The sequence below is a fragment of the Mobula birostris genome, chromosome 4 (assembly GCF_030028105.1).
Source record: "Mobula birostris isolate sMobBir1 chromosome 4, sMobBir1.hap1, whole genome shotgun sequence".
Classification (NCBI taxonomy): Eukaryota; Metazoa; Chordata; class Chondrichthyes; order Myliobatiformes; family Myliobatidae; genus Mobula; species Mobula birostris.
Genome location: NC_092373.1, coordinates 68,077,098 through 68,104,779, shown reverse-complemented (window position 1 = coordinate 68,104,779; position 27,682 = coordinate 68,077,098). Strand labels below are relative to the sequence as shown.

General features: G+C 41.2%; 1 protein-coding gene across 1 annotated transcript in view; it reads right to left on the bottom strand.

The window, feature by feature from the left end:
- Positions 1-27,682, bottom strand: part of slc25a36a (solute carrier family 25 member 36a) — an 89,743-nt gene that overhangs the window by 46,864 nt on the left and 15,197 nt on the right. Inside the window, exon 2 of the mRNA XM_072255502.1 lies at positions 948-1,118. Within this exon, the coding sequence (XP_072111603.1) occupies positions 948-1,118 (171 nt within the window). The remainder of the gene's footprint in view (positions 1-947; positions 1,119-27,682) is intronic.

Below are 27,682 nucleotides of genomic sequence, written 5' to 3'. Positions count from 1 at the left end.
AATGCACCTTCTATTTCTGTCAGAGAAGCATGCAGAGAAAAGGCCCTTGTGCAAACAGCACCTTCAGTAAAAGAATCTACTTGCTGGGATGTCACTGGAATAACACGTCGAGGATTATGCTGAAAGAAATAGTATCTCCCAGTGCAGTGAAAACTCTGCCCGAAATTTTAAGGCATAAATGGTAAGTATATGAGGAACGATAGGTGTAAGAAATTTTAGTGAATGATTTATTTTGATTACCACTCTGAAAATGGAGTAATGATCAGATTGGATCCCAAGACTCAAAGTCTACCAGCTGGTGGGTTCAGACATATACGCACAGCAATCCGGTATGAGGAACAGACTTTTAAGAATGATGTCAACTGGTGAAGGTCAGATACGAAGATGTCTTTGAGAGACTTACATACCTTCAACTTAGCTCATAGATGTAAACAGTATTCACAAATAACAGACAAGAAATGAGGCACCATTATCACCTGCTTCAGCTAAACTACAGATTCTTGTGAAATCAATTTTGCTGGGACATACAATAAAATGAGTTTCTTTGCTGGACACATCAGTGCATAAAAATGCAAAGGTAAGGCTTGTAAGATATTATTCATTAGTGAAATAAAAATAGAAATAAACCAGATTTGAAAAGGGGTCTCTTGAATCCCCGGCATATATGATGAATAAACTCTTCCCAGATTTTCCAGCTAGAAACCAGATTTGTTAACTCCTGACTCACAAGACTCTCACTGGAAGATGAATTTGGTTATGGTATTATACTTGGGTAAAATACTAGCTGACATTATTTAGGTTTATATTCGAAACATGCCCACTTTGATTAAAGTATCAGAAGGCATCCATTCTAGTTGTAACTGATGATTTAATTTAAACTTCAAATCAGTCTAAACTAAAAGGTACCCTGAAGCTGGATTCACATCTTGGAAACATCCAATACTTACTTTAAACAATGCAGAGGGCCAGGCGAAACACGAGCTACCCGACCCACACGGGCTCCATTTATTGCGCTGAGATGAACTTCTGGGATATAGAATGTAACAGATGATGACTGCAGTCTAGTTTTCACCACTTCCAGAGGACACGTTAAAATGGCTCCAACTGTACCCCCGCAGCTGCCAAAAGAGAGAGAAAAAAGTTACAGTACTGTGAAGGCTTAGGCACCCTACATTTATTATATAAATTTTGTTTCAGATGTTCATTTTTGTCTTCTGCATTAATGTTTCAGTAAAGAGCAAACTTTAGATTTCCAAATATTAATTTATTAATTCCCCCTGCCCAAAATGTGAGAGTAATTTTTGTATTTTGTTAAAGAAAGTAACAAATTGAGTAATGGATCACTTTTCAAATTTAAAAAACTTAATTACTTTGTAGGTATACAGCACAGTGCATGATTAAACAAAGATTGCCAATGATCAATAACTTAATGAGTTGAATAACCTAAACCGATTAACTGAAACAGAAATGGGTGTAGAAGGAATCAAAATGGGTGAAGGACAATCAAGCTAAAAGGTGAGGGTGTAGCAGATGTGACAGTTTAACCTTCATATCATATCATCAACTTTTACACCATGACTAGAGTGACATTTCAGTTTTTTTTTTAAGTTTTTAGTTTTTCATGCTTTACAATTTTCCCTGTTTATGGGACTCTTCTGTGAAATAAGGAGTATGTGATTCACAAATAAAAATTCTCAATTAAATTGATCAAAATCCATGCTTGCAATGCTCACAGGGGGCTAAATACTTTTTCAAGGCACTATATCGATGCCTTTATGATGCTGATGCAAAACAGGAAAATCCTACTGTCAACCCTTGGATTTTCCACTGTAAACTTTGTACCGATATGCAGCAACACCCAGATTACTCAAATAGCCTACTTCTGGACTCTGGCTGGACATGTACCAGAAAGATTAAATCAAAGATTTGTCTAAATAAAAAACAGTTCATATTCAGCTTAATGAAAGATTCTTATTTATACGATTATTTGGAACCACCTTCGTTTTTGGCAGTCGCCTAGGATAAAGGGCAACTTGCTTGCATTCCAGTTTTGTAGCTTCTGGATGTGATTAATGAGAGGAATATTGGAACTCAACTCTTTATAGATGGGGATGGAAGTAGGTGACAGGGTAATGCAGTGGTTGGATTATCAGATGCGTTTTTGTGTGCTCCCAATACATGGCAAAGGTTATCCATCTCATTCCAAATATTCTTTTGATAAAGGCCCAATGGATCCAAGAAGCAGTGGAATGCTACATTTTTTCAAGGATACTTTGGGCAGATCCTTGAATCATTTTCAAGGAATAGAACAGAGTCTGGAATAATGTATGTTTTGGAATATAAAATAAGAATGGCTGATGTTAGATTTTAGACAGACCATGCCATTTACAACTAAGTATAACTAGATTCTCAATACTGTCAATGTTGGCACAGGACAGGAACATCTAATGTCATTTCCAAAACGAAATGTCTCATGCAAATGTCGAAAAAAGTTTGCCTATGTATCGTTCACATAAAAGTCAGAGGGCATAATGTTATGTGTCCCGTTATTTCTCGCAGAAACAGAAATGCTTTCTCCTGCAGAGGCACTGATTCCTAAGATTACACAGCACAAAAACAGGCCTAGCTCATTTGTGCGAGCCAAGTTGTCTACTTGAGCTTGTTGCATTTTCCTGTGTTTGGTCAACATCGCTCTATCTGTATACGCATGTCTAAATGTCGTCTTAGTATCGTATTGGATACCAACCTCCGACTTCTCTGGCAGCTCATTTCATATATCCACCTCCCTCTGTGTGAAAAAGTTGCCCCACAGACACCTCTAAAATCTTTCCCCTCTCAATTTAAACCTAAAGCCTCTACATAAGATTTAGAAAACTTGGCATTGATTTCAGGTTGGTTTAAAAAAAACTATTTAAAACATGATAATGTTTTAGTTTTAAATATCACTCAAATTTGACATTGTCAAAGCTAAAATTATTTGCAAAACACATTATTTCACCAAAACTGTTTTGTTCAGGCCCGATCAATTGAATTTCCTTTCCCTTTTCTTTAAACGCTTTTCCTTCCCAATATCCTCCCCTTAAGAAAGTCTTGACTTGAAATGGCTACTGTCTATTTCACTACAAAAATGCTGCCTGAACTTCAGCATTTTGTGAGTACGTTATTCAAGGTTTCCAGCATCTGCCGGTGATTGTGATCCCTTTCCAGCCTCCTCCCATGAAACACAGATAGCGAGAATGCCAGTTGCACAGTGAAAAGCACTACAGCTTACTCTGATAATATCACTAGGGTAGGATTGCTCGGGGATAGAAGAGGAAATGTGCCTAGAGTCAGAGGTGGTAGGGGAAGTCCTTAATGAATACCTTGCTTCAAAAATCACCAGTGAGAGGGACCTTCACATTTGAGAGGTCAGTGTATAAAACAGGTTGATTGATATGCTAGAACATGTTGATGTTAAGAAAGAGGACGTGCTAGAACTTCTGAAAAATATCTGGATAGGTTATACCCCAGACCACTATGGGGAGCAAGGGAAGGGGATTCCTGCATTTTTGGCGATGATCTTTGCATCTTCCCTGGCCATAGGAGGATACCAGATGATTGGAGGGTGGCAAATGCTATTCCTTTGTTCAAGAAAGGGAGTAGATATAACCCTGGGAATTACAGACCAGCATGTCTTACTTCAATGGTGGGGAAATCCCTGGAGTGGAAAGGTGGGTTCGTAAGTTTGTATATGACACCTTGGTTGGTGGAGCTGTGGACAGTGTGGAAGGTTATTCAGTTACAACAAAACATTGACAGGATGCAGTGATAGGCTGAGAAGTGGCACTTGGAGTTTAATCTTGAAAAAAGTGAAGTGATTCACTTTGGAAGGTTGAATTTGAAGGCAGAATACAAGGTTAGTGGCAGGAATCTTAGCAGTGTGATGGAAGAGGGATCCTGGCATCCAGGTCCATAGATCCCTCAAAGTTGCCACACAAGCTGATAGGCTTAAGAAGGTGTACGTTGTACTGGCCTCTATTGGTCAGGGGACTGGAGTTCAAGAGCTGCAAAGTAAATGTTGCAGTCTATAAAATCCTGGTTAGACCACACTTGGAATATTGTGTACAGTTCTGGTCTCATTTTAAGAAAGATATGGAAGCTTTAGAAAGAGGGTGCAGAGGAGATTTACCAGGATGCTATTTGATTTGGAGAGCATGTCTTATGAGGATATGTTGAGCAAGCTCTAGGGGTTTTCCCTTTGGAGCAAAGTAGAATGAAAAGTGACTTGATAGAGGTGTACAAGACAATCAAGTAGATAGCTTGAGACAGTTTCCCAAGGTGAAAATGGCTAAAAAGAAAGGGCATAATCTTGAGATGACTGGAAGAAAGTATGGGGGGAGGGAGGGGAATGTCAGAAACAAGTTTTCTTTTAAAAAAAATTGCTGGATGTGTGGAATGTGCTGCCAGCAGTAGTGGTAGTGGCAGATACAGTACGGACATTTAAGAAACCCTTAGATAGGGTCATGAATAAAAGAAAATTGATAGACTATGAAGGAGAAAAGGATTCGATTGATCTTAAGAGTATGCTGAACTTCATGGGCTGAAGGGCCTGTACTGTGCTGTTATCTTCTATATTTACTAGTATAGTATATACCCCAATATCTAGAGCAGTCTTTCTCAACTTTTTTGCCCTGGAGGAAACCTTGAAATAATTTTCAGGTCTCAGAGAACCCCTGTGTAAATATTATTATGTCTGCAGCTCACGGTATGTTAGTGTGATCAGTAAGTTGTAGATATAGTAATCCAAAAGTAATTGCCAGTGCTGTTTTGAGTAGAGAATGAATTTTTAGCCAACCTTTCTTGAAAAGAAAACAGGTAGCTCAGCTTATCTTCCTTGAAATAAATCTTTTCCTTTCATAAATCTGAAAAACTCATGAGGCAAAAATAATAAATTTCTGTTAAATAACTGGCTTAAGCCAAAATGGGATTTAATCTTTCAAAAGGTAGGCTTGGTAGATTTAATTTAAATAAAGATTGTAAAATGATTTTAATTAATGCTATTTACAACATGAAAATTTATTGACAATGTTAAATAGTAAAGTTACTAAAAATTATAAGCCAAAGCAATACGAATGAAAATACAGCCCAAGACACAATTTTATACAAAACTTTGAAAAAAACATTTCCTTACGAAGTGTAATGATCAGGCTCAAATGTAAGCCTAGCATTTGAAACCTGTGCTTGTTTTTTTATACTGCACAAATACTCAATTCTGGGTTGAACTTGAGATAAGCACACGGATTTCACCTTCAACTGAAATGAGATGATCCCTATCTTTGCTCTTGATGCTTGTTAAACAAGAAAAAGCTTGCTCACACATGTAAGAAGTTGAAAACTGCAGCAAAATGTTAATTGCTTTCCTATGACAGGATACTCTTCTTTCACAGAAATTTAGAACTTGTCCCCTCAGTAAATCTCATCTTGAGTGCATGATCAGACTATAGCTCACAAAGTTCATCTTTTTCCTCTCTCAAAGTCGAATTCTCAGGCTGAGCAAAAGATTCAGAGAAAAAGTCCCACACCCACACAGATACGAGTTGGAAGGGAGGAAAACTACTGTTCAATGTTGTTCTGCAGTTCTTCCAGGTGGTTTTCAGTAAGACTCAAGACTTTCTGGTCCTTCCTCACTCTCAAGCCCAAACAACACATTTCAAGATTTCTTTTTGCAACATGATTTTTCCAAAGATTCTGTTTACTTTTAAATCCAAGAATTTTGTCACTTGAAGTCAAAACATTTTATCCAGGGCCTTGCAGAGACTTGTTCAACTGGTTCACATGATGAAAAATGTCTGCTAAGTAGGTTAGGTTAGTTTCTGCAGCTATTCTTCATCTTCAAAGAAGAGGGGACTCTATTGTTAGGGGTTCATACAGGTGATTCTGTGGACACAGGAAAGAAATGCGGATGGTAATTTGCCTCCTAACGTGGGAAGGTGAACAGCCAGAGGTCGTGGTACATATTGCTACCAATGACATAGGTCGGAAAAGGGAGGAGGTCCTGAAAACAGACTACAGGGAGTTAGGAAGGAAGTTGAGAAGCAGGACTTCAAAGGTAGTAATTTAGGGATTACTGCTTGTGTGTATAGTGAGTATAGGAATAGAGTGAGGTGGAGGATAAATGCGTGGCTGAGGGATTGGAGCAGGGGCAGGGGGCAGGAATTCAGATTTCTGGATCATTGGGAACTCTTTTGGGATGGGCGTAACCTGTACAAAAAGGATGGGTTGCACTTGAATCCGAAGGGAACCAATATCCTGGCAGGCTATTGCTCAATATTGCTCAGGCTATTGCGGAAGAGTTTAAACTAGAATCGCTGGAGGGTGGAAACCGAACTGAAGAGACTGAGGAAGGGGCGGTTGGCTAACAAACAGTGGAAGCTTAGAGACAGCGCGAGAGGAAGATAGGCAGGTGATAGAGAAGGGATGTGCTCAGATCGATGGTTTGAGATGTTGTCTATTTTAATGCAAGAAGCATCATGAACAAAGCAGTTGAGTTTAGAGCGTGAATCAGTACTTGGAAGTATGGTGTTGTTGCCATTACAGAGACTTGGCTGGCTCAGGGGCAGGAAGAGTGCCAGGCTTTAGTTGTTTCAGAAAGGATAGGGAGGGAGAAGTGGGGGTGTGGCACTGCTGATCAGCTTTAGTCATGGAGGGATTGTCTATTGAGTGTGGGTGTGTGTGGAAGTTAGAAACAGGAAGGGGTCAATAACTTTACTGGGTGTTCCTTTTCTATATAGACCACCCAATAGCAACAGGGATGTTGAGGAGCAGAGAGGGAGACAGATTCTGAAAGGTGTAATAATAACAGGGTTGTCATGGTGGGAGATTTTAATTTTCCAAATATTGATTGGCATCTCCCTAGAGCAAGGGGTTAAGATGGAGTGGAGTTTGTTAGGTGTGTTCAGGAAGGTTTCTTGACACAATCTGTAGATAAGCCTACAAGAGGAGAGGCTATACTTGATCTGGTACTGGGAAATGAACCTAGTCAGGTGTTGGGTCTCTCAGTGGGCCAGCATTTTGGGGATAGTGATCCCAATTCTACACCACAACATTGGAGAGGGATAGGAACAGGCAAATTAGGAAAGCATTTAATTGGAGTAAGGGGAAATGTGAAGCCATCAGGCAGGAACTTGGAAGCATAAATTGAGAACGGGAAGTGTATAGCAGAAATGTGACAAATGTTCAGGGGATATTGCATGGCATTCTGCATAGGTATGTTCCAATGAGACAGGGAAAGGATGGTAAAGTACAGGAACCGTGGTGTACAAAGGCTGTTGAAAATCTAGTCAAGAAGAAAAGCTTATGAAAGGTTCAAAAAACTGGGTTATAACAGAGATCTAAAAGGTTATAAGGCTAGCAGGATGGAGCTTAAGAATGAAATTAGGAGAGCCAGAAGGGGATATGAGAAAGCCTCGGTGAGCAGGATTAAAGAAAACCCCAAGGCATTCTACAGGTACGTGAAGAGCAAGAGGATAAGACGTGAGAGAATAGGACCAATCAAGTGTGACAGTGGAAAAGTGTGTATGGAACTGGAGGAGATACCAGAGGTACTTAATGAGTACTTTACTTCAGTATTCACTACGGAAAAGGGTCTTGGCGATTTTAGGAATGACTTACAGCAGATTGAAAAGCTTGAGCATTTATTCATTAAGAAAGAGGATGTGCTGGAGCTTTTGGAAAGCATCAAGTTGGCTAAGTCACCGGGACCGGATGAGATGTACCCCAGGCTACTGTGGGAGGTGAGGGAGGAGATTGCTGAGCCTCTGGTAATGATCTTTGCATCATCAATGGGGACGGGGTGGTTCCGGAGGATTGGAGGGTTGCAGATGTTGTTCCTTTATTCAAGAAAGGGAGTAGGGATAGCCCAGGAAATTATAGACTAGTGAGTCTTACTTCAGTGGTTGACAAGTTGATGGAAAAGATCCTGAGAGGCAGGATTTATGAACATTTGGTGAGGCATAATATGATTAGGAATAGTCAGCATGGTTTTGTCAAAGACAGGTTGTGCCTTACAAGCCTGATTGAATTTTTTGAGGATGTGACTAACCACATTGATGAAGGTAGAGCAGTAGATGTAGTGTATATGGATTTCAGCAAGGTAATTGATAAGGTACCCCATGCAAGGCTTATTGAGAAAGTAAGAAGGCATGGGATCCAAGGGGACCTTGCTTTGTGGATCCAGAACTGGCTTTCCCACAGAAGGCAAAGAGTGGCTGTAGATGGGTCATATTCTGCACTGAGGTCGGTGACCAGTGGTGTGCCAGAGGAATCTGTTCTGGGACCCCTTCTCTTAAGAGATTTTTATAAATGATCTGGATGAGGAAGTGGAGGGATGGTTTATTAAATTTGCTGATGACACAAAGGTTGGGGGTGTTGTGGATAGTGTGCAGGGTTGTCAGATGTTACAGCCGGACATTCATAGGGTGCAAAACTAGGCTGAGAAGTGGCAGATGGAGTTCAACCCAGATAAGTATGAGGTGGTTCATTTTGGTAGGTCAAATATGATGGCAGAATATAGTATTAATGGTAAGACTCTTGGCAGTGTTGAGGATCAGAGAGATCTTGGGGTCCGAGTCCATAGGACACTCAAAAGCAGCTGCACAGGTTGACTGTGTGGTTAAGAAGGCATATAGTGCATTGGCCTTTAGCAACTGTGGGATTGAGTTCAAGGGCCAGGAGGTAATGTCACAGCTATATAGGACCCTGGTCAGACCCTACTTGGAGTACTGTGTTCAGTTCTGGTCACCTCACTATAGGAAGGATGTGGTAACTATAGAAAGGGTGCAGAGGAGATTTACAAGGATGTTGCCTGGATTGGGGAGAATGCCTGATGAGAATAGGTTAAGTGAACATGGCGTTTTCTCCTTGGAGCAACAGAGGAAGAGAGGTGACCTGATAGAGGTGCATAAGATAATGAGAGGCATTGATCGTGTGGACAGTCAGAGGCTGTTCCCCAGGGCTGAAATGGCTAGAGTGAGAGGGCACAGTTTTAAGCTTCTTGGAAGCAGGCACAGAGAAGATGTCAGGAGTAAGTTGTTCTTTTTTTAAAAAAACGCAGAGAGTGGTGAGTGCGTAGAATGGGCTGCTGGTGACTATGGTGGAGACAGATATGAGAGGGTCATTTTAGAGACTCCTGGATAAGTACATGGAGCTTAGAAAAATAGAGGGCTATGGGTAACCCTCGGTAATTCATGTTTGGCACAGCACTGTGGGCCGAAGGGCCTACGTTGTGCTCTAGTTTTTATGTTTCTGAAGTACTCAGCAAAATTTGGCCTTCTATTTTCTTGAAAGTACTCCTGCAATTCACCTTTCAGTTCAAATACCCTGTTGAGAACTCTTCCTCTGCTAAGCCACCAGATGTCTGTATGTAGCAGGAGTTTGGTGTGCTCTTTGTCCATGCTTTCCTACAACTTTTTTTTAAACATTCTCAAGTGAACTGGTTTTTGTTTAATGAAATTAATCATTTTTGTACCATCATCCAGAACTTTTTTCATTTAATCTGCAATGGTGTTTGACATCAGCACCTCTCTGTGAAGAGGTGTGTTGTGACGACGTCAGAATTTTCTTTGTTTTTAAACGAGAAACAAAACCTCTCATGGAGCCAACCATTGATGGGGCACAATCAATATAGATGCCAACACAGTTCCTCCAAGACCTTTTGTTTCCAGATATGAAGACAAAACAATAAATACATCTTGGCCTTTGCTTGTTTCGGATCCCTCTTTGCAACAGAAAAAGTTCTCTTGAATTTCACCATCATTTACAAATCTTACAAACGCTACAACATGATATTTCAATGACAATATGTTGACTATCATATTGTTTGAGAGTGGCCACCTTCTTTCCCAACCAAAAACCATGCAAGAGCCCATATTCGAGCTACTATATGTGGACAACTGTGCTCTTGTCATGTACACAGAGGACATGCTACAGGCTGCAGTCACAGTTCATCAAGGCTGCAAGGGCTTTCAGGTTAACGGTCAGTTTGAAGAAAACAATGATCCTCCATCAGAAGCCCCCTCGTGGCGTTTACACCCCACCTTGGATCACCTTTGACGATCACTCTCTCACCACAGTTGAGCAGTTCACCTACCTGGGCAGTGTCATCTACAACGACACTAAGGTAGAAGAGGACATTGACAATTGACTCGCCAGAGCTAGCAGTGACTTCGGGTGCCAGAAACCTGTGTGGAAGAACCACCAGTTATCTGTCCACAAAAATCCAGGTGTGGAGGGCTGTCCTTGACATAAGACTGCCATACGGCTCTGAAGCCTGGGCTTTACACCGGAAGCAAATCTGGTTGCTCGAGTGCTATGACCAGCACTGCGTCCGCTCGATCATGCGTATCAGCTGCCAGGATAGTGTCTCCAACAATGAGGTCCTGGAGAAGGCTTAACTTCCAAGCATTGAAGCCACTTTGCTGCTCAGACAGCTCCAGGTTACCAAAAGCAGCACTCTACGGAGAACTCTCTCAGAGCAAGAGAGGTCGTGGTGCCCCATGATAGAGGTCAATGAGTGGCAGCAGCTGGCTTGTAATAGAGACTGCTGGAGAATGCTGATCCACGGCGCAGCCAAGAATTCTGAAGAATACAGAAGAGCGACTGCTGAAGAGAACAGCAGGTGCAGGAAGGATCCTACTACCCAAGTGCCCATATACCACCCGTTCCCATGTACCTACTGCTTCAGAGTCTGCAGATCCAGAATTGGCCTCTACAGTCACCAACAATCATGCCATCACTCCCGAGGACTCTTCTTCCCAATTGATCTTCGCAAGTGAAGAACCAGCCATCAGGATCATTGAGTGTGAAACCTTTTCAATTACTCATACTGCGTTTTACCACTATAACTACATGCCGGCATTATTAGGTTCTCACCAACTGCGTGACTTTTCCTTTTCTGGGTAATGAGCTCTGTTACTAAATAACTTACCTCCTTTCCCCTTTTACTGACTGTGAGTTTATTAACAAAAGCTTTACTCTGTTTTGAGATTCCAATAGCCTTCTAAAATAATTAGCACTTTTATGTGTCATATAGCTGTGATTTGTTGATAAGTGTCTTTTCAATTTTGCTGGAGTCATTGCTGCATTTGTAAGTTCTTTGCTACAGTCTAGGCACAATGGAATAGGGCAACTTGGATCACCAGTGTATGTAAAACCCATTGATAAGTAGCTTTCATTGTAAAGATGGACTTTTCTGTGTCCATTGTTGCACTAGTACAGCGAAATGACTCAGAAGATTGCAATCTAAAAATCGTCACAATGGACCGTCAGACATGTCTGTGAAACACAGGGTTAATAAAGCATAAAAATGGGCGAGTCCGCTCAATGCTTGGAAAATGAACTTCCTGCTCCTCATCAGTCTAGCGTTCCCTCCAAGTAATAGAGTGCTCACCAATAATCAGCTGTCCTCCCCTCCATGCAATATAGCACTCACCAATTATCAATCGCCTCCCCTTTCTTGCGTTAAAAACTGAGAATGGACTCAACCAAATAAACATGGTCCTTCAACGCAGTGTATTGCCATAAGGGGCTGAGAAACCTCTAAATAGATTGCTAACGGGTCTGCTCGGTCACTGTCCACCACGAGCATTACCTGAAGTTCAAAAAGAGATTTAAAAAAAATCATGATCTCTTACAGAGCCCCGAGTGACCTCTCACTGAACCCCGTTTGAGAAACCCCGATCTAGAGGATAATGCATTATGTCACTCACAAACATCTTCCACTGCCCTGTTCCAGATGAAGTAGGTTTCATTCTTCTTTCTCCAAACATTGAGAGAAGGCAGTGGTGAGCTGCCTTCTCAAAACACTGCAATGCTTTCAGTGAAGGCAGTTCCACAGCATTGCTGGGTATGGAAAACCTAGTGCTGATGAAGGACTAGCAATGTGCAGTGGATTCTGATTAACTGAGACACATCGGGACCAGTACATCTTGGCCCAATTAGCCAGTTTCATGGAAATAGTTTTAAAAAAAAATACAAACTACAATTTAACTAAGTAACATATTAGGTATTTAAATGAAATACATAACAAATTAGAGCACAAATTATCAATACTATTATATAGTTGTCTTTCTCTTATTGTTGGTATGAGTGATCGAACTGCTTGGGCTCTTCTGAGAACTTCTTCATTTGATGTGTGTGTGGTCCATGATATTTTTAACCTTCTCCTGTAGAACCATAATTCAGCTGCTTCTAGTCAGCTCTACCAACAGTAAGAGAAAGACAACTCAGATTCCTAGGACACATCATGCAGAAAGATGAACTAGAAAAACTCATACTCTCGGGAAAGATTGAGGGGAGTAAACCTAGAGGAAGACCTCGGCTTATGTACATCAAAAGCACAGCCAGGTGGCTACACATCGAGGAAATGGAAGTCATCCAAAAAATGAAGGATAGATCTATATGGAAAACCATGGTCATCAAAGTCCACATCCGATATGGTACCTAGACAAACAGACTATACAGTACTGATGAATTCAGCATACACTGTCGTTTTGTTTTGATTGACTGTAAATCAACAAAATCAGTGCAGACTGCTAGTGTAGACAATGGACTGCCTTCATACAATGCTATCAATGATTGCTTCCTCCAAGTCTTCATTTTCATTGTAACATTCAAGATGATTGTCATACCTTCATATTCTTCGTAGTTCTTAACTTGTAGTGAAGCCATTTCATTTTTTCTCCTGGCTGTTTCCGGCATCTCTAAGGCTGAAAGCTTGAAACTGAAGTGAGCAAAATAGTTCTGAATTGTCTTACTGTTTATTTCTATCAGTGACAAAAATCACTGCATTATGAACACGATCACTTGCAAATGACACTATTTAAAAGCTGTTTGCTCTAAGTATGGTGTAGCGTTGCCCAAGTCCATGCGTCTGATGCTAGTTAAAAACTATCTGGCAAGTTTCCTGCCCAAATTAACTAGCATAGTGCCCCAAAATAAACAAAGGGAATCCCAGCTATTTTCTTAATTTGTTTTGTTCTTTAAGAGTTGTCCCAAATAAGTGACTGCCTTGATTAACCAATGAACCAATTAACCACAGTCCACTATACTTCCAAGTTGGGATTGTGTGGAAGCTGCATGTGGTGTTCTCATCTGCCTGCTCATCTTGACTTCCTTGGTAAAGGACAAAGGAAGAATTGTCAGAGTTGCTTAGGCAAATAATTGCAATGCATTTCGTGGAGGAGAAGCAATGAATTTCGTGGAGGAGACACAATACATTCATGATATGCTGGTGGTGGAGGGAATAAATATTTTGGGTTATAAATGGAGGCTGCTTAATGTGGTTTCTTGAGGATAGCATGCTCATTATGCCCAACATCTTCTTGCATCTGCTACAAATAGATTGGGGATAATAGATTCACGACCTATAAAAAGATACAGACAAACTGCCAGCTGTGTCATCAGGGCTGAGCCAGCTTTGCGCTGGACACAGAAGACCAGACCAAGAGGACCAAGAGTCCTTTTATTTCTCTTGTTACTTTCTGTACTTTGTCCAGGTTTAGTACAACACTGAGCATAAATAAATTCATCAGCGAAGCACTGACAGTTGATTTCACTGCCATATAGGACTCAATGTCATGTGACTTCATGGGGTATGCAAACATTGAGGATTTCAAGGGCTACTCCACCTTGCCTATATATTGCCATACTACCACCTCTGTTGGGACTGACCTGCAAGTGGAAACAAGACAGAACCAAGGACTGCACTGGAACAGACTGGCAAATTGTATGCAAGGTTTGATTTTGTGTATACAGTACATATCAAGCTCTTGCTTGAATAGTCAGTAGTATGAATGTCCTATCACCAGATGTTTGTAAAAAGGACATTTGCAGGTTAAATGTCCTACTACTGGCTTTGCCATGTCTAAATTTGTTGCTTTCGTCAATGCCAGGTGGTCAGTTCCATTTTATCCTTTATAGTGATTAGAGTTCTGCCTCCGTGCATAAAATCTAGTGCAATTGCACTGGGTGACTTTGGCTCTTTAGAAAATTACTTAAAACCAGAATAATAAAACTATAGAATTTTACTTTTTGACAATTATCAGTTTTGCATATTCTGCTGTATACATTCTTACTGAAATTGATCACTTGAAAATAAAGAAAAAAAACACAGCATCAAAATCTGTGTGTGCTGGGAATCAATCTGCATCCTGTCACCGTGCTACTGGTGGACTCAGCGTGGATTTCTGAAATGGAGAATGACCTTTGCACACAAGGTTCATGCAACAAAAACAAGCTATTGTGTGCACATGGAAATGTAAATGGATTTTTAAATTATCTATTTATGCCGTTATAAACTACAATGCTAACTGAACTAAAAGCTGAACAGATTATGTGCAAACATCTTTGGTACTTCTTTCAGCATGCTCAGTCTAAGCTATTGGAAACATTATTCCTGCAATGACAGCTCTATACACAGTCAGGTTTCAAGAATGAAAACCTAATATAACAACTATGATTTAATAGTGAGCACCTGACACATCAGCACTGGAAACACATTAGAGGTTACTTGACCAAATCAAAGAATTAAAACAGAAGGACATTTTACAAGTTTAAAATAGCAACATTACAATTACTTTACCGGTGAAGGTAGAGGTTTTGGAAATCTACCTCAAATTGAATACTGAATAATAAGTTACATTAACAGAGATGAGTAAGAAAATGCAACTATGAAAAAAAATCCATTTCATTACAACTTTTGTTTGCCTAGGTGGTGTTCTTCAGCTTTAAATTAAAAATAGTAAACAAAAAAAATGACCAAAGTCCAAATGCACAAAGCCAACCACATAAAACTGAAGCAAAATGTTTGAACGCAAACAACAGGAATTCTGCAGATGCTGGAAATTCAAGCAACACACAAAGTTGCTGGTGAACGCAGCAGGCCAAGCAGCATCTGTAGGAAGAGGTGCAGTCGACGTTTCTGGCCGAGACCCTTCATCAGGACTAACTGAAGGAAGAGTGAGTAAGGGATTTGAAAGTTGGAGGGGGAGAGGGAGATCCAAAATGATAGGAGAAGACAGGAGGGGGAGGGATAGAGCCAAGAGCTGGACAGGTGATAGGCAAAAGGGGATATGAGAGGATCATGGGACAGGAGGTCCGGGAAGAAAGACAAGGGGGGGGAGGGAACCCAGAGGATAGGCAAGAGGTATATTCAGAGGGACAGAGGGAGAAAAAGGAGAGTGAGAGAAAGAATGTGTGCATAAAAATAAGTAACAGATGGGGTACGAGGGGGAGGTGGGGCATTAGCGGAAGTTAGAGAAGTCGATGTTCATGCCATTAGGTTGGAGGCTACCCAGACGGAATATAAGGTGTTGTTCCTCCAACCTGAGTGTGGCTTCATCTTTACAGTAGAGGAGGCCGTGGATAGACATGTCAGAATGGGAATGGGATGTGGAATTAAAATGTGTGGCCACTGGGAGATCCTGCTTTCTCTGGCGGACAGAGCGTAGATGTTCAGCAAAGCAGTCTCCCAGTCTGCGTCGGGTCTCGCCAATATATAAAAGGCCACTTTGGGAGCACTGGACGCAGTATATCACCCCAGTCGACTCACAGGTGAAGTGTTGCCTCACCTGGAAGGACTGTTTGGGGCCCTGAATGGTGGTAAGGGAGGAAGTGTAAGGGCATGTGTAGCACTTGTTCCGCTTACACGGATAAGTGCCAGGAGGGAGATCAGTAGGGAGGGATGGGGGGGGACGAATGGACAAGGGAGTTGTGTAGGGAGCGATCCCTGCGGAATGCAGAGAGAGGGGGGGGGAGGGAAAGATGTGCTTAGTGGTGGGATCCCGTTGGAGGTGGCGGAAGTTACGGAGAATAATATGTTGGACCCGGAGGCTGGTGGGGTGGTAGGTGAGGACCAGGGGAACCCTATTCCTAGTGGGGTGGCGGGAGGATGGAGTGAGAGCAGATGTACGTGAAATGGGGGAGATGCGTTTAAGAGCAGAGTTGATAGTGGAGGAAGGGAAGCCCCTTTCTTTAAAAAAGTAAGACATCTCCCTCGTCCTAGAATGAAAAGCCTCATCCTGAGAGCAGATGCGGCGGAGATGGAGGAATTGCGAGAAGGGGATGGCGTTTTTGCAAGAGACAGGGTGAGAAGAGGAATAGTCCAGATAGCTGTGAGAGTCAGTAGGCTTATAGTAGACATCAGTGGATAAGCTGTCTCCAGAGACAGAGACAGAAAGATCTAGAAAGGGGAGGGAGGTGTCAGAAATGGACCAGGTAAACTTGAGGGCAGGGTGAAAGTTGGAGGCAAAGTTAATAAAGTCAACGAGTTCTGCATGCGTGCAGGAAGCAGCGCCAATGCAGTCGTCGATGTAGCGAAGGAAAAGTGGGGGACAGATACCAGAATAGGCACGGAACATAGATTGTTCCACAAACCCAACAAAAAGGCAGGCATAGCTAGGACCCATACGGGTGCCCATAGCTACAGCTTTAGTTTGGAGGAAGTGGGAGGAGCCAAAGGAGAAATTATTAAGAGTAAGGACTAATTCCGCTAGACGGAGCAGAGTGGTGGTAGAGGGGAACTGATTAGGTCTGGAATCCAAAAAGAAGCGTAGAGCTTTGAGACCTTCCTGATGGGGGATGGAAGTATATAAGGACTGGACATCCATGGTGAAAATAAAGCGGTGGGGGCCAGGGAACTTAAAATCATCGAAAAGTTTAAGAGCGTGAGAAGTGTCACGAACATAGGTCGGAAGGGATTGAACAAGGGGTGATAAAACAGTGTCGAGGTATGCAGAAATGAGTTCGGTGGGGCAGGAGCAAGCTGAGACAATAGGTCGGCCAGGACAGGCAGGTTTGTGGATTTTGGGTAGGAGGTAGAAACGGGAAGTGCGGGGTGTGGGAACTATAAGGTTGGTAGCAGTGGATGGGAGATCCCCTGAGCGGATAAAGTCGGTGATGGTGTGGGAGACAATGGCCTGGTGCTCCTTAGTGGGGTCACGATCGAGGGGTAAATAAGAGGAGGTATCCGCGAGTTGTTGCTGTGCCTCGGCAAGGTAGAGGTCAGTACGCCAGACTACAACAGCACCCCCCTTATCGGCGGGTTTAATAATAAGGTTAGGATTAGTGCGGAGGGAGTGGAGAGCAGAGCGTTCCGAAGGAGTGAGGTTGGAATGGGGACAAGGTGCGGTAAAGTCGAGACGGTTGATGTACACATTCTTTCTCTCACTCTCCTTTTTCTCCCTCTGTCCCTCTGAATATACCTCTTGCCCATCCTCTGGGTCCCCCCCCCCTTGTCTTTCTTCCTGGACCTCCTGTCCCATGATCCTCTCGTATCCCCTTTTGCCTATCACCTGTCCAGCTCTTGACTCTATCCCCCCCCTCCTGTCTTCTCCTATCATTTTGGATCTCCCCCTCCCCCTCCAAATTTCAAATCCCTTACTCACTCTTCCTTCAGTTAGTCCTGAGGAAGGGTCCCGGCCTGAAACGTCGACTGCACCTCTTCCTACAGATGCTGCTTGGCCTGCTGCGTTCACCAGCAACTTTGATGTGTGTTGCTTGAATTTCCAGCATCTGCAGAATTCCTGTTGTTTGCGTTTAAATTCACTACTGCGAAGCCTCTTCCGGTGATGCCTACACCGAAGAAGTTTAGATCCTGTCTTCGACGGGAGTTCAGTGAAACCATCTCTCACTGCTCCCCATCTGTAATTTCTTCGGCTCTTCAACTTTTCGACCACACTTTGACTCAGACTCCCTATCACAGCCATATATCCTTTCTTGGAACGTGCCTCCGTCGCCAACTTACTCCAGTTGGCTTTAGGATTCGTTTCCAAGCCTCTCAGTTTGGATCTTCTGAGGATCCCAGGTACTCACATTTTATTGACTCTGCCTCTCGCCGCTTCTCCCATCAAGCTCTGAAGACGACTCTCTCCGCCATGAGGAGGTACTTGGTGTCCCTATCCCAGACCCTTCCACACCTTCGGGACACTTTCTTCGCCATCTGTAATGGTCCTACCCGTTATTTCATCCTCCGTCGGATTCACGCCTGCAATCGCCGTTTTTTTGACTTTGTCATGTTAGGCAAAGATCGCAAGATCCTACATCTACGGACTCCAGAGCCTGCTGGCCCCGACACTAGCAGGCATGAACTTCAGATTGCGGCCCCTGCCATTGATCTCGCCGGCTTCAGTTAGTCCTGACGAAGGGTCTTGGCCTGAAACATCGACTGCACCTCTTCCTACAGATGCTGCCTGGCCTGCTGCGTTCACCAGCAACTTTGATGTGTGTTGCAAAATGTTTGATGTCACATTACTCTATTTCAGAAAGGGACCGAAAGTTACAAATGGATTTGATGCAACAAGGCTATTTAATGTTTGAAAGTTAAAGAATAACAGAAACGAAGTGCATGAAGGAATGTAGCTCAAATTAAAGATTATTGTAGTGGCTACAGCAGAGCAACAAAATACAAGACAAAACAAATTGCAAATTTAGCAAACTGATTAAGGCATCGGATTCAGAAAAGGATCCACAATGCCCAAAAGGCAATGACCAATTTTAGAGTCAATTTCTTCATTGATATAGCATCAAGTTGCCAATTTTGAGATCAATATTAAACTCACAACAGAATAAAACATTGTTAGCAATCCAAATGAGCTTGTAGCACTAATAATCATTCATGCTAATCCACTTTTGCCACAGAAAATTAGGTCCTTCTTTCAGCCATTAATTACTGGAGAAATGAAAACAATTTTAATAATTTGTTGAAAAATACTATTTTTCTTTTCCCCTCAATATCTTGGAAGTCACCTAATAAATTGTACTTCTTAATCCTTCTACTGTTTACTTCCCAATTCTTCAATGTGATTGGGTTATAAGATACCCCATATCAGTTGCACTAAGGTCCTGGCTGCCAGTTCTTTTGCTGTACCATCTTCTGTTCTTCCAACAATTTCACTGTTTGCCTGGACTTATTTTGGAAATTCAGAACATACCTTCAATATTTAAATGTATTTTGAAACTACTGTAATCCTTGTTAACCTTGCAAATACACAAATAACAAAAAAACCCAAAATGAGCTAGAAGCACAAATCCATCTTAAACCTTATGACACAGTAACCACTACAACCAGAACATGACTGGGAGCTAAACAGAAGTTGTTCAGGGAAAAGTGCTAAGACACATAGTATATACATTCAATGGTTTAAAATAGGATGAAAATCTTATTGAATAGTAGTAACATTATTACTGATGGTAGGGAAGAGAAAGGGTCTGTGGCATTTATAATATAAGCAGGATAATATTTTCAAATGACATAAAACAGACCAGATCAAATCATAATTTTTCTGAATAGTGCACACTGTACACTTAAAACCAAATGACAAAGGAACACTTTAAAGTACGGGTTCCCAACCCTTTTTTATGCCGTGGAGCCTTACCATTAATCAAGAGGTCCCATGGAAACATTGCAAGTTATATCATCAAGCTAAAATAGATCCTAAAACAAATGACTTAAATAACAATTCAAAATTTAAAAAAAAAACACAGTGGATTCCAGTTAATTGGGCCATCGGTTAATCGTGGCAGCCTCTTGCATGGGACAACTCTTAAAGAACAAAAACTAATTGAGAAAGTAGCCTGGATTTATTTTGTTTATTTTGGACACCACAATTAGAACAAGAGAATGTTGCTGAACAGTTTCCAACTAGCTTCAGTCATGTGCACTTTTATGGCTGTTAGACACTACACAATTTTCAGAGCAAAGTTTTTATATAGCTTCAGTTGTGTGCACTTGTGTTCAAAAAGCAGTGATTCTTGTCACTGATAGATGGCAAAAAGGTAAGCAGTAAGACACAATTTAGAACCGTTTTGCTCACTGCAATTTCAAGCATTCAGGCTTGGAGATGCCAGAAATAGTCAGGAGTGAAGATGAAATGACTTAACGACTTCAGCAAGTTAGGAACTATGAAGAATTTGAAGGAATTGACAATCATCTTGAGCGCTACAATGAAAATGAATATTTGGAGGTTGCAACAGTTTCTAACTAGCTTCAAACACGTGCTTTTATGTGGCTGATAGACACTACACTGTGTCAGAGTGAACAGTTTTTAAACAGCATCAATTGTACATGCTTGTGTTATTTTGTTCATTTGGGTAGAGTGATGCTAAATTAAAAAGGAGTGATTTTTGACACAACTTCATGCAGGAAGGCAGTCCATTGTCTGCACTGATTCTGTTCATTTACAATATAAAAAACATGGCAGCATACAATGGACAAATTCCTCTGTTGTGTAACTATTAGGAACTAATACAGTTGTATAGTACTGTAGTAATATTGGTAGTGTTCTCATTATTCTGTATTCCAATTACATATCCAATTTGTTACTTAGTTGAACATAGTTTGTCTTTTTTAAACTACTTCCATGAAACTTTGGCTAATTGGGACAGCCACTTAATTGAGCCAAAATGTACTGGTGTCCCGATGTGTCTCAGTTACCCAGAATCCACAGTAACTCTATCGCTTAGAAGGATAGAAGAAATTTGTAAAAGGTCTGTTGGATAGTGAGTCAACGGAAATTCAGGGAAAACCCAGGGAACCAAGAAATATATCAAAAACAGGTAAGTAACAACTCTTTGCCTCTGTTTAATTAATTCATGAGAATATTTGAAGCCGATCAAAGAACTATCAGCTTTCTCATTTGTATTTTCCTGAAGCTTATCTACAAGTCCAATCAAAGTAGTTAATAAAGTTTTTTCCTCAATCCTCATCCCTCACATCATTATTCATAAGGCACTAACTCACACTGAAACCGTACAACTCTTACAGGCACTAGCAACCATTCCAAGAATCCAAAAGTATGCACGTGAACATGACATGGCAGAGAAAGATATGCCTGCAATTAATTTGATCTTTACATGTTTCAAAACAAACCAAGTGATACCTTGGTTCCTTAAATATGTGCCATTTGATATAGTACCATGTATTGAATTGAATTGACTTTATTACTTACTTTCTTCATATACATGAGTAAAAATCTTTATGTTATGTCTCCGTCTAAACTTGCAATGTGCAATTTATAGTTACTTGTAAATATAGTATGTATAATAGGACAGTCAATATAACATACAAATACAATTGTTATTGGCATGAATTAATAAGTCTGATAGCCTGGTGGAAGAAGTTGTCCTGGAGCCTGTTGGTCCTGGCTTTTATGCCACGGTACTCTTTCCATAGAACCATAGAACCATAGAATACTACGGCACAGAAAACAGGCCATTCAGCCCTTCTAGTCCGTGCCAAAACTTTATTCCGCCAGTACCATTGACCTGCGCCGAGTCCATAACCTCCAGATCTCTCCCATCCATGTATCTATCCAATTTATTCTTAAAGAGTGAGCCCGCATTTACCATGTCAGATGGCAGCTCGTTCCACACTCCCACCGCTCTGAGTGAAGATCCCCCTAATGTTCCCCCTAAACCTTTCCCCTTTCATCCTAGAGTCATGTCTCCTCGTATTTATCTCTCCTAATCCAAGTGGAAAGAGCCTACTCGCATTTACTCTGTCTATGCCCCTCATAATTTTGTAAACCTCTATCAAATCTCCCCTCATTCTTCTACACTCCAAGGAATAAAGTCCTAACCTGTTCAATCTTTCCCTGTAACTCAACTCCTGAAGACCCAGCAACATCCTAGCAAACCTTCTCTGCACTCTTTCAATCTTACTGATATCCTTCCTATAGTTAGGTGACCAGAACTGCACACAATATTCCAAATTTGGCCTCACCAATGTCTTATACAACCTCACCATAACATCCCAACTCCTATACTCAATACTTCGATTTATGAATGCCAGGATGCCAAAAGCCTTCTTTACAACCCTGTGACGCCACTTTCAGGGAATTATGTATCTGAACATCCAGATCCCTTTGTCCCTCCGCACTCCTCAGTGCCCTACCATTTACTATGTATGTCTTACCTTGATTTGTCCTTCCAAAATGCAACACCTCACAATTGTCTGCATTAAATTCCATCTGCCATTTTCTAGCCCATTTTTCAAGTTGGTCCAGATCCCTCTGCAAGCTTTGAAAGCATTCCTCACTGTCCACTGTTTCCTGGATGGTAGCAGCTGGAACAGCTTGTGGTTGGGGGTGACTTGGGTCGCCAATGATCCTACGGGCCCTTTACACATCTGTCTTTGTAAATGTCCTGAATAGTGGGAAATACACATCTATAGATACACTGGGCTGTCCACACTACTCTCTGCAGAGTCCTGCAATTAAGGGAAGTACAGCTCCCTTACCAGGCAGTGATGCAGCCAGTTAGGATGCTCTCAATTGTGCCCCTGTAAAAAGTTCTTAGGATTTAGGGGTCCATACCAAACTCCTTCAACCGTCCGAGGTGAAGAAGTGCTGTTGTGCTTTTCTCATCACACAGCCAGTATGTACAGACCATGTTAGGTCCTCGGTGATAATGTAAGCTGAGGAACTCAAAGCCGTTCACCTTCTCAATGCCAGATCCATTGATGTCAATAGGGGCTAGCCCGTCTTCATTCCTCTATAGTCCACAACCGACTCCTTTGTTTTTGCAACATTTTGGGAGAGGTTGTTTTCTTGACATTACTGTGTCAGGGTGATAACCTCTTCTCTATAGGCTGCCTTGTTATTATTTGAGATAAGGCCAATCAATGTAGTATCGTCAGCAAATTGAATTAGCAGATTGGAGATGTGGATGGTGACACAGTCATGAGTAAACAGAGAGTAAAGGAGGGGGCTTAGACACAACCCTGACGGGCACCTGTGTTGAGGGTCAGAGGGGCAGAGATGACGGAGCCCACTCTTACCACCTGCCGGTGATCTGACAGGAAGTCCAGGATACAGCTACACAAGACAAGGTGAAGGCTGAGGTTTTTGAGCTTCTTGTCGAGCCTGGAGGGGATTATGGTGTTGAATGCTGAACTGTAGTCCAAGAACAGCACTCTCACATAAGCAACTTCTTCTCCAGATGTGTAAGGATGGTGTATAGAGCTATGGCTATTGCGTCAGCTGTTGATCGGTTGTGTTGGTAGGTGGACTGTAGGGGGTCCAATGCAGGTGGCAGCATGCTGCAGATGTAGTCCTTGACCAGTCTCTCAAAGCATTTGCTTATTACTGAGGTGAGTGCAACTGGACTCCAGTTGCTCAGACACAATACCTGGTCCCTTTAGGTATAGGAACAATGGGGAATATCTTGAAGCAGGAGGACACTCTACACTGGCAGAGGGAGAGATTAAAAATGTCTGTAAGCACACCTGCCTGCTGTGCCGCACACACTCTGAGTAACTGCTCTGGGACACCATCCAGTCCCGCAGCCTTGCAAACGTCCACTCATTGGAAACACCTGCGTACTTCAGCCTCAGAGATGACTAAGGCGCAGGTTGCTTCAGTGGCTCTCCTCAGGGGCTCCGTGTTGGTGACACTGAACCGAGAGCAAAAAAGATTTAGCTCATCTGGGAGAGAGGCAGCGATGTTGGAAACACCACTGCATTTACCCATGAAGAATATTGGTAGGTACTATTCATCTGATGTTTAACTATTACCATGTGAGATAAGTTTCAACATGTCTAGCTTGAGCATCAAATGTAGTGGATTCCAGTTAAATGGGACACACTGGGACACGCTGGCCCAATTAAGCAGCTGCCCCAATTTGCAGAAGTTTCACGGAAATAGTTAAAAAAGGGAAGGTATTTTAAAAAAGGCAAACTACCATTTAGTTGAGTAACAAATTATATATTTACATGAAATACAGAACAAATTCGAACACTAGCAAAACAACAATACTATAAAACTGTATTATTTCCTAACAGTCACTAGATGAGTTCATCCAGTGTATGCTGCCATATTCTTTTGATTGAGAGTAAATAAACAAAATCAGTGCTAAAACCTAGTACAGATAGTAGACCGCCTTCAAGCAGAGCTTTCAATGACTACATCTATAAACCTTCATTTTAATTGTAACATTCAGGATGATTAAAGAGACCTTCAAATTCTTTGTAGTTCCTAACTTGATGAAGAAGTGAAATAGCTTCACTTCTGTTTCTGGCATATCCAAGCCTAAATGCTTGAAACTGCAGTGAGCAATACAGTTCTGAATTGTTTTACTGTTTCTTATTTGCCTACTATCAATGACAAAAATCACTGCATTTTGAACATGCAATGATGCTATTTAAAAGCTGTTCACTATAAGCACAGTGTAGTGTCTATTGGCCACACGACATGCAAGTGAATATCACTAGTTAGAAAATGTTTGGTAACAGACTCCTGCCCCAATTAAGCAGCACAGTCCTAAATAAACAAAGGGAACCTCAGCTGTTTCTGCAATTTGTGTTTTTTTTAAAGAGTTGACCCAAATCGGCCAATACCCCGATTAATCGATGGTCTAATTAATCAGAATTCACAGTAAATTCAGATGAAAAAGGGCCACCTATACAGCTGAAATGATTGATCAACTTATGCTCTGAAGTCTAACAATTTTGGGGAACTCTGAACTTGTAATCAATAAAAATGTACATGTTAAAGAAGAGAAAAAAAAACTTAAAAGTAGAATGAGTCAAGCGATACTACCACTTAATTCATCTTCTATTAAATTTTAGTTTCCATTCCCAGAAAGTACAACATTCAGATAACAGTAAACGTGTTCAATAACCTCATACAAAAAACAAAGTTACAGAACCATTTAGAACTTAGTTGAAGAAACAATAGATCCCGTTAATGATGTTCAAAAAAAGATAAAAACAAATATCTACTGATAATTACAGCACACCACTAGGTAAAAGACACAAGCATTCTAATCACTTTCAGCTGGTGATCTTTATGAAGCAAGCCGAGTAGATATACAGTTGCAAGAAAAAGTTTGTGAACCCTTTACAATTGCCTGGTTTTCTGCATTAATGACTCAAATGTGGTCTGATCTTCATTTAAGTCACAATAATAGACAAACACAATCTGCCTAAACTGTAACACACAAATGATTGTACTTTTTGTCAAGACTGAGTACACCATTTAATAATCAGTCTAGGTTCAAAAAAGTATGTGAACTTCTTGGTAATGACTTCTACAAAAGTTATTTGGAGTCAGGTGTTGCAATCAATGAGATGAGATTGGAGGTGTGGGTTGCAGAGGAGCCCTGCCCTATAAAAAAGACACACAAAGTCAGAGCCTGCTTTTCTGAAGAAAGATCTGTTTATGTGCACCATGCCTTGATCAAAACAACTTTCAGAGAACCTTAGAGGAAGAAATGTGGAGATGCATGAAGCTGGAAAAGGCTACATAAAGCATTTCTAAAGACCCAATTGTTCATCAATCTACAGAATGAGAAAATGTCTGCAAATGGAAGAAGTTCGGTACTGTTGCTACTCTTGCTAGGAGTCGGTGTCCTGCGAAGATTGCACCAAGAGCACAACGTGAAGTGCTGAAGGAGGTGAAAAAGAATCCAAGGGTAACAGCAAAAGACTTGCAGAAATCCCTAGAACTTGCTAGAGTCTCTGTTCACGTTTCTACTATAAGTAAAACACTGAACAAGAATATTCATGGAAGGACACCACCACTGCCCAAAAAATATTGCTGCCTGGATGTTCCACAACACGTCTGGGACAATGTTCTGTGGATAGATGAGACAAAGGTTGAACTTTTTGGCAGAAATGCACATTGCTATGTTTGGAGGAAAAAGGGCACACCAATATCAAAATCTCATCCTAACTGTGAAGCATGGTGGAAGGAGCACTATAGCTTAGGGCTGCCTTGCTGCTTCAGGGCCTGAACAGGTTGCAATCACTGAGGGAGCAAAAAATTCAAAATTATATCACAGAAGATCAGGGTCGCAGTCTGTCACCAGAAGCTTAATAAAAGTTGGATGATACAAGACAATGATCCGAAATGAGTAAATCAACAACTTCTTCATTTGCCTTGCGCGATACACGCTTTGGCGATCATGGCACTACACATCGAACGGTCCCTCACAGCGTTAATGATATCTTGCACAATTAGATCTGTTAGTTCTTCCACAGTGTCCATATATTTTCTTCTTTGCCTTCCTCTTCCATGTTTCCCAGGTATACGGCCTTGTACTGTAAGGCATTCTATTTCTCCCTTTCTGATAACATGGCCCAGGAATTTAAGTTTCCTCTCATTAAAGACCTTTTTGTATGGGCACGTTGGAATACTGTCTCATTAGTTACCCTATCTCTATATGATATTTTCAGCATTCTTCTAAGAAACCACATTTCTATTGCTTCTAAGTTTCTTTGGAGTTCTGGTGTTATAGTCCATGTTTCGGAAGCATACAGCAAAATTATCCAGATGTAACATTTTAGTAGCCCAAGCCTTATTGTCATAGAAATGTGTCTGTTGGTAAAAATGGGTTTCATTTTTTGGAAGTTGGTTTTGGCAATGGCAATTCTTCTTTTTATTCCTACTTAACTTCTAGCATCTTGTGATATAAAACCACCAAGGTAATTAAAGCTGGTCTTTTGTTCAATCTCTTGATTACCGATGTACAATTGGCAGTCGAGAGTATCCTGTTTTGATATTACCATTTATTTATTTATTACAGTTGACGGTTAGACCAAAATCTGCACTTGTTTGTACTACTTTGTCTTAAAATAAGTATTTGTGTTTTTCAACAGGCAAATCAGAGTCCAGACCTTAACCCAATTGAAATGCTGTGACATTACCTGAAGAGCTGCTTATGCACGGTATCCCAGAAATATTGATGAATACAGTTTTGATTGAATTGATGAATACAGACTTTTTTCTTAAAGATGTGATGGGTGCGTTCCGGCCACCGCTGCATTCTTCGCGGCAATGTATCAGTCCACGGTCCAGAGGTTGGGGACCACTGTGATATAGGGTTTCCGTCTAAAATGTCAGCTTAAACATTCTGCCCTTACAGAAGCTGTTTAACTTGCTTGTTCTTCTAGCATTCTCTTTTACATGACCTGAAATTGATCTGAAAGCTGTTTATGAAATAATCTAACCGGTCACAAGGTAAGCATGACAACAATACCCTTGTGTAGCTTTTTCATCCACTGACATACATAATAGTTGTGCTCTTTTGGTAGCATTGATCTTTTTGATATATGTAAATGGAGCAATGAATGTATTATTAGTTAAGTTGTTCCACTGTTCCATGCAGAGGTCCTACGATGACAATTCCAGCTGAAAAGCTGCAACTGAAACTGCAATGAAGTTGAAAGAACTTTTTTCCCCCCGAATGCAAATTAGAAATATTCTCCTCTGTAAATTTCTATATACATTGGTCCAAATGTCTGAGAAGATTCTTCTCCACCACAATTTCTTCTAAATACTGAAATCGATTTGCTGGATTTTTTCCTGTTACAGTATTTCTCAGTTAACACAGAAAATATTACATTTATCCCAACTGATTCTATTAGATCACAGATCAGAAGATTCCTTTAACATCTGTCAGTCTGTGAAATGTGGTTCCATCTGCTATGTGACTGATGGTGAAAATGTAGACAGAAACAATCGGTAGTTCAAAAAAAAACAGCACAGGGCTTCAAAGTGGATGGAGCTAGTAACGACAAACCACAAGTCCAGGTGATCCCATGAAAACTTACAAATACTAACCTACGAGCCTTCATATACTGAGTAAAACATTATGAATATTGAAGACACTAGATGCATTGATATGGTTTTCATTGCCTCTATTATTTCAT